Below are 8,444 nucleotides of genomic sequence, written 5' to 3' on the forward strand. Positions count from 1 at the left end.
TACATTTAATTTCTGTCTGGAAATAATAAAGAGGGGTTTAAGAAGGCCTAGCCTAGACATTTTCAAAGAGTGAAAATAAGTGAGCAAAATTATATTTATACTAAAATATAATTCTGTCCATTCACTCTATAGTGTAATAGCCTCTTGAGGCAACTTCCAACAAGAATGATGTTTTATATGCTTTCTGTAGTGGCCGAGAGGTGAGTACCATGGTCTTTAAGGCAGAGCAATAAATATAATTCTGGTAATTCATTGTACATCCAAAGTCAGGGAATACTTCAATAAATCGGGGTAACTAAAAGGACACAGTACCTGGTAAAGGAGAAGAAGCTTTTAAACTTTGGTCAAACACACACACAAAATCTAATGATAAAAGGCATATATATTACAGTTTTCTTTCTTCAGTTTCTCAACTAGATTCTCTTAGTGAAGTTTTCCAAAAGATTTGGACCATACATTCAATTCAGATATTATTAGAGATCATCATAATTTAAATCTCTTTACTGGCTTACACCAAATTATCTCAACTTCCAGTCTAAAATTAATGGTTCTGTGGTGCTGTTAATATACACTAACTAACTCAAAATAAAAACTCTACTAAGAGCAAGTATGTTCCAGCATGTGGCTTACACAGTGAGAGATTCCTTAAAAGTTTGGGGTTGATGATGAACCCAAACCAGTGTACAGGAGTTCCACATTAAGTCATAATTGGCTTTGTGTCGGGAGAGTATATGTCAATTGGTAAAATCAGGCACAGAGGAGAGTAAGAGTTTTTTATACTAACAACATAGCAATTGATCACTTGACTGTTACTTGAAACAGTAGAACCTTAGAGAGGATTTTATTAATTCCAGAATAGAGGCATGATCTTGCCTTGATAGCCATCTTAGAGAAAATGTCTACAACAGATCTGATGGAGAATCTCAGGGAAGAACTGACATGTTTCATCTGCTTGGACTATTTCACCAGCCCAGTAACCACTGACTGTGGGCACAGCTTTTGTCTGATGTGTCTCCTGAGGAGCTGGGAGAAACATAACACTCCTTTATCTTGTCCTGAGTGCTGGAGGACCTTGGAGGTCCCTCATTTCCAGCCCAACGAGCGTTTGGGGAGGCTGGCTGGCATCGGCAAGCAACTCAGATCCCAGGTGCTACAGAATGAGGGCAAACAAGGCCCCTGTGAGAGAATGCTGGCAGCCGCTAACGTGTCCCCGGATGATGAGCAGGGTGTAAACGCTTTCTCAACCCAGTGCCATGGATTAAACAGAGTGTATCTCTCGAGTGAGGCTGAGGAGCATCACAAAGTAAGATCAGCTGCTCAATATAAATCTCAGAACACAAATCAGTTTCATCACTTAACCCATAATATTGTTGATCGGTGACAGTTGTAGGTACTGATCTCCAGGCACCAGATCACACACTTAGCATGGATCTTGCTTTACCCCTTCTTTTAGAGTCATCTTGTTGCTATTAGTCCTCAAGTCCTCTTTACAACCTGATGCTCATTTGCCACAGAATGTTTGTTTCTATTTCAGGAGAAACTCCAGAAAATCCTAAATCTTTTGCGTAAAAAGAAAAAGGAAACTCAGGTTATATTAACCCATGAGAAGGAGAGAGTAATATTGTGTAAGGTCAGTAACTATCTTACTTTTGCATATCGTATATGATTCTATGAAAGGGGTACTAAAGTGATACTTAGTAAAATACGAGAGAAAAAAGACAGATTTTTTTCAGTCTCAGTCCTACTGTATGAAAAAAGACAGATTTTTTTCAGTCTCAGTACTCTGGTTTGGGCTGCTTACCTCTGCTTGTCCACTTTGGACTCCCAAGACTCAGCTCAGCTTCCCCATCCCCAGGCCAACTTATTTTTCTCCTTTTTGGTGCACCTATACACCTTAGTGCCACCTCTATTTTGGCGGTGATGATCATTATTTAAAATACAAGTTATACTTATAGACATAAAACATAGGATGAAAATTTAAAAAAAAAAAAGGATATCTCAAATGCTTTGGGGCTGGCCAGGGTGGGGTAGGGGGCGGGGGGTGGAGGAGGTGGAGAGTGCAAATAAAAAAATAATAAAGAGAAAGAAATAAAGGCAAAATAGTGGTTTGGATTGGTATACCTGAATGAGAGCTCGAGGTTAGTCACAGATTTGAATTTAAGCTGTTTAGCAAAGCAAACTCATACATGTTTAAATATTTTAAAAATATTCATGTATCTGATTCTTTCAGTAAACTTTGAGGTCTTAAAAGGTACATTTGTAAGGTATGTTGCTCTTTCTAGTATGTGATTCAATGCCTACATTTACTGAAAAAACATTGTTGAATAAATGAACAGATACTTTTTTTTCATAATTTTTGACCTTATTTTATTTTGGTTATATTTTACTATGGTACTGATCACCACCTGTAATATATTTTTTGTTTATTTTTGGGTTTTCCCACTAGAATGACAACCTCCTGGGAACAGAAAGTTTGGCTTTTTTTATTATTGTATCTATATGACACACACCTAAAAAATAAAATTATCCACCCAGCTAGTCAATAGAATATATATGTTATGTGTCAAGTTTCAAGAATTATCACAGTGAAAGTCTAAGACTTTATAAATATTAAAATCTACATAGGCATTTCTGTTACTAACTTTATTATATTGTGTGTGTGTGTATGTGTAATGGCAGGAAGAGACAAAGACTTGTAAACAGGTAGTTGCATCAGAATACGTAAAAATGCACCAGTTCCTGAAGGAGGAGGAGCAGCTGCAGCTCCAGTTACTGGAAAAGGAGGAAAGAGAGAACCTGAAGAAACTAAGGGACAATGAGATCGAGCTGACCCAGCAAATAAGAAACCTAAGTAAAATGATCGGACAGATAGAGTCCATGTGCCAGAACTTGATTATAGAATCTTTTGAGGTAAGAATATTGGAAAAATTAATTGAAAATATGTAGTATATTAATATTTCAAGCTATATAAAATAGATTTTTATTTATTTACCTAAAAAACTAAGTGATGGTCCCAAAGTAATTTTTCTAAAGAAATTACATTCTGTATAGTATAAATAAAGTCTTGAAAAGGTGGAGAGAAAAAAAGAGGAATGCCTATCCAAACCAAGCTTAATGTTGTCTCCAATTTCCTCTGTACCCGCCTCTCTGCAACCTCAGCTTTGTCAAACATTTTAAGTTTAGTAGGCATTGACTTGGCTGGGCACATTAAATATCATCTTTGCAGAAACCCGATGAAGTTAAATACTATTATGATATGTACTATAGGGATTGTTATCTACAAAATGGGTTTTTTAGTAATGTTCATTTAATAACTCAGACCTAGGGAAGTTAGGCGCCTGTCAAATAGCTGTAGGTGGTAGAACCCAGGAATCTGTGTGCTGAGCCCACGTTCCTCACCATCTTTGCTCTATTGCCATCATAGGCTACTACTGAATTCTCCAGACCTTCTCAAACTGTATAAGCCAACTCTAGCTCCTCTCTCCTGGACTGGCTCCACAGAATGCTACTATTTAACTTTGTGCCTTTCCTACAACCCACTCCAACTGTACACAGATTTAGTCTCAGCTCTCACTGGCTAATTTCTTGGTTATCTAGTCATCTCTGACTCCCTGAAACATTGGATAATGAAGCCAATAGTCTGGCTCCTTTGTCAGTTACAGGTTCTCTGGACAAAGTAAAGTTATGAGAAAAAAAAAAAAAAGACAAAGTAGTCTCTAGTCATTTGAAAAACATCTCATGTTCACAATAACTCACCCTAGAAGAAGCAGGGAATTATTTTCTACCATATGCTCTCCCATTCAAGGTATTCTAGAACCATGAGAAACAGATACTGTGATATTTTTTCAAAGGACTATATCCAACATAAATTAGTCTTCACTAGTGATCAAAGGGCACAAATACTAACCTTCTTTCTTTTATACCCTTAGGATGTCAAAGAAACACTGAAAAGGTAGGTTTTCATTCCATGTTTAGTTATGTCAGATACAGGGATGTGGTACTAATGAAATAGGTTGGGGACAGATTGAGGATGAGAGCGTCTGTGCCGCTGGGGCAAGATGGACTGGGCTTTCAAGTTGGAGCAGGTCATGTGGTCTGTGCAGAGGAGACAGTGTGACTGTCTCTGCCCTCTTGTAGGAGTGAGGCGCTCTTGCTTCGGTGTCCAGAGGCCACCACCACAGAACTGAGTCTGTGCCGCATCACCGGAATGAGGGAGATGCTAAGAAAATTCAGCAGTAAGTCAGTCTGATTTGTCAAACCTCCAGCAGTTCCAAGTTAACTTCAGTATATATCAAGGGATGCAAAACTGAGCCCTTAGGCAGCTTTTTCTAACAGAATATTTACCATCTGGGCACCAGGCTCTCAGTGAAGGCATTCTGAGCCAGCAGAAAACACCAGGGAAGGCTGGGCCACAGACTGTCTCTGTGATGGAGCAGACAGAAGCAGTGTGGCTGGATTGATGCTTGTCTGGCTTTGTGTTCTAAGGAGTCCTGGTCCTTCTTTGGTTTGTTTGTTTTCATTGTTCTGCTTTGTCCATCCTACCCCCTTGCACATATACGCACACACCTCCTCAGGGGTTTCTACATTTCTACTTTAATTTTTATCAGGATAAAAGTGACAAACTCTTAAGTCCCAGTTCAGGAGCATTCAAAGAACTGCCTTTTAGAATACTCCAGATTTTTAAGCTGGTTAAGAACAAAGTAGGTCAGCATTAATTATTAACTTTTATCTTGACAATCTGACTTCAGAGGAAGGTCTAATAAGTTTTGGACTCAACAGATATTTGATAAGTGTCTACTATGTGCCTGACATTATGCTGTTAGGCTCTGAGCATACTTACAATGACAAATAAGACAAACTTGACTTTGCTTTTATAGAATTTCAGTGAAATTAGGGAGATGTAAATCATAGAAAATTAGTGATGATTGGGATTTGATCTATAAATAAACATCTAAAATTGTATGATAGGAGTACCTAATCTTATTTGAAGAGTCTGTGAAAGTTGGAGTTCTCTTCTGTGACCTCTTTTCAGGAGGGTGGGAAAAAGGGTCTCACTGATTCATAATGCACTTCATCAAAGGGTCACTGGTGGTTGCACTAACTCATGTGAAGCCTCGTGCAAGTGTGACATAATGACAAATGCTGGTTAGAAATTGCTATTCAAGCACTCAGTAATTTTGTAATCTTGGTCCAGTTTTTTAACTTTTATGAACATCATTTTTCTCTTTAATAAAAACAAGAAAAAAAAAAATACTTGGGAAAGGTAGAGTGCAGTGCTTGGTGTCTAAGTAGGAGCTTGGCAAATGATAACAGCCTCTATTTCTCTCCCACCTAAACTGCAGAACCAGAACCAACCTCGGCCAATGCAAATATAAATGCCAAAGGGTACACCTTATGAGGATAAGGAGCTCTGAGTCCTAAAACTGTCTTGTGAGCAGAACAACTTCCATTCCATTACCAGAGGTTCCTCTCTCCCTCTCAGACAGGCTATCACTCATGATTCTCTTCTATTTCCTTTCAGAGATTTACTCTCTGTTTTGTGAAACAATTAGAGAAGGGCTAGGAGATGCTGTTCCTAACACAACAAACATCCCCACTATGCTCACCTAAATTATATTTTTAAAATAGGAGTAAATACTAAGAATTTAATGTATAAACATATATAAGAGGGTTTTAAAGAATGCAAAGAGAGATTCATTTTTTTCTTTTCTTGTAGCAGATATAACTCTTGATCCAGCCACAGCGAATGTCTATCTTGTCTTATCTGAGGATCTGAAGAGTGTGAGATATGGAGGCATCCGACAGCAGTTACCTGATAATCCAGAAAGATTTGACCAGTCTGCAACTGTGTTGGGTGCTCAGAGCTTCACCTGTGGGAGACATTACTGGGAGGTGGAAGTGGGGTGCAAGACTGAGTGGGAAGTGGGCATCTGTAAGGACTCTGTGAGCAGAAAGGGAAATCTCCCAAAGCCACCTGGGGACCTCTTCTCACTTATAGGCTTAAAAATTGGAGATGATTATAGTCTTTGGGTCTCATCACCTTTAAAAGGTCAACATGTCAGAGAGCCTGTGCATAAGGTTGGTGTGTTCTTAGACTATGAGTCTGGACATATAGCATTCTACAACGTGATAGAAGAATCCCTCATCTACAGCTTCCCTCCAGTCTCTTTCCAAGAGGCTCTCAGGCCTATCTTTTCTCCTTGCCTCCCAAACGAAGGGACAAACACAGGGCCTCTCACCATCTGCTCACTGAATAGCCACGTCTGGGGGAGATGCCCCTGAGCCTCTCTTGAGGATGAGGTCTAAGAACAATAGATGACTATTAATTAAGATGATTAATGTGTTGACAGTATTAACATCGGGTGATCTGAAAGAAAAGCCCCTTGAAGACTTTCCATTAACTTGAGCCCACAATGAACAACTAAATTGGACAATCAACTTTTAATACCAATAGGAGAAAGCTGATCATATCCTGTGTCTTTAACCAAATTCATGTATAGACTGCTCCATGTATGTGCTGATCACTAAAAATATAGAGTTAGAACTAGCCCCTATTACCCCAAATGCCACTGTCATAAGCCAGTTTTATAAATATATGCCATTTTTTCAAGTGTGTTTACTTCTTCGACTCTAAAAATCTGCTGTTTGAATGTATTTTTGTCCCAGGTGCAGAGCTCTGCATGCTGGGGCAATCGTAATCCCTCCAGTGGGACAAATGCATGGTTTCTCCTGTCCAGGATTGGTGAGAGGGTCTCATGACCGAGCCTTCTCTGAAAGGTCACCTTTCTTTTCAACCCATGGGGCCTGGAGCGTTTGTACTCGGGAAGGCTTAAGTGTTCACAACGCTGCAAATATATCAATGAATATCATATATTATTCATGTTGCCATAATCACAAGAAGCTAGGTCTTTCTGTTAATATATTCAAATACGACAGAGCAAAGTCTCTGTTCAATATCAAGGTTGTGGGTGCCAAATTACCTTATCAATTTTATATAAGGTTATTTTCTGCATTTTTGTATTTGCTATGAGAAGAAGGCTTTTAATCTCTGGAAGGCCAATTCAAGCCTACTCGCTGTCTCAGCATCCCAGGGTTTGTGAGGAAGCAGGGGGAGTCTTAGCGGAGCTTCTTTAGGTTGGTCGAGGACCACCTTCTGTTGGAGATCTGCACTTATGCCACCATTCTCAGTACGCTGTCCCTCGGGGTGGAATTAATTAATTTATTTTTATTTTTTATTTTTTATTTTTATTTTCTTCTTCTCAATTGCTGAATGTCACCAGTCACAAAGGGTACCCTTTTATCACCTCTTATGACTTAAAGTAGTCGTGTTTTCAGTCTCAGACTGAGGTCTGAGTATCAGTGTTTTCACTCTCAAACAAGAAAACTGATAGGATTTAATCCATACATGACTGCATAATCATTAAGAAAAAGTTCATAAATATTTGTCTGTAAATTAGAGACTAAGTTGGGGGAAAATTGATCATTGAACTTGTTGATCAGCTTCGAAAACCACAGGAAGTCAGGAAGTAAGTTTATTTTAGGGTTTGGGCTCACTCTTCTTGTGTCCTCAAAGTCAGGGGAGCAGATATGAACTAGACTTTGAATCTCAGATAATGTCCTCTTTCACTCTTTGTTTTCTCTATTTGTATTTTTACCCTGACATCATGTAGACTTAGAGAACTCTAGAGAAGGAGAACTAATCAAATCTTTAGATAATTTGTGTCTGTTTCTCATTTTTTAAATTTTATTAAATGTTCTTTCTTGATTTATTACCTCGAAAGGCTAAGAACAAATCATAAACAGCAAACATCAAGCATATTTGAAATATGTCTTCTTCAATTACCAAAAAAACCCTATTTCAAAAAATAATATTGTAATTTAGTGTGCATCACATTTAATTGTAGTATAATCTAGGTAATAGCTCCTTTTATTTACCTTTTTTCAAAGGGACTAATACTGTCAAAGAAAAAAGTTTCTTTTTTTTCCTCTGGCAAAATCATCTTGAGTGGATCCTGGCTGCACCATTGTCTACACTGGGCCTGCCAATGACTGGGTATGTAGGGAAGATTGAATTTACACTATTCATACTCTTCTAAGTTTGCATAAACAATTATGAAAAAGTTGCAAGAATAATTTCATCCAAGATTTCTAGATAAACTCCAAGCCAAGCAGATATGATGGTGGGATGGGAGTGACAGTGACAGGAATGAAAAAGTGAGAGATGTGCTTTCTTGCTTGGCAAATTTATTCCCTTGCACTATTCAAGAGCCTGTGTCTCTCTGCTTCGGACCTTGAACATTTGTTAGTTATTTTTTCAAATGTGAATGATGTCCTAGATAGAATCTGCCACCATTGCTCAAGCTACCACTTCCTTCCCATTAACTCATCCTCTCCTTCCCAAATCTTCCACTTTTATTCTATTTATACATTTATTATATTATATT

The 8,444-nt window shown here is 38.3% G+C and overlaps 1 protein-coding gene across 1 annotated transcript; it reads left to right on the forward strand.

Annotated features, from left to right (window-relative positions):
- Positions 1-883: 883 nt before the first annotated feature.
- Positions 884-6,282, forward strand: TRIML1 (tripartite motif family like 1). The gene is made up of 6 exons (XM_006916485.2): positions 884-1,303; positions 1,535-1,630; positions 2,680-2,910; positions 3,930-3,952; positions 4,138-4,235; positions 5,717-6,282. The coding sequence occupies exons 1-6, from the start codon at positions 896-898 to the stop codon at positions 6,280-6,282; spliced, it is 1,422 nt and encodes a 473-aa protein (XP_006916547.1). The 5' UTR covers positions 884-895.
- The last annotated feature ends 2,162 nt before the right edge of the window (positions 6,283-8,444 follow it).

This window comes from Pteropus alecto, unplaced genomic scaffold (assembly GCF_000325575.1).
Source record: "Pteropus alecto unplaced genomic scaffold, ASM32557v1 scaffold24, whole genome shotgun sequence".
Taxonomy (NCBI): Eukaryota; Metazoa; Chordata; class Mammalia; order Chiroptera; family Pteropodidae; genus Pteropus; species Pteropus alecto.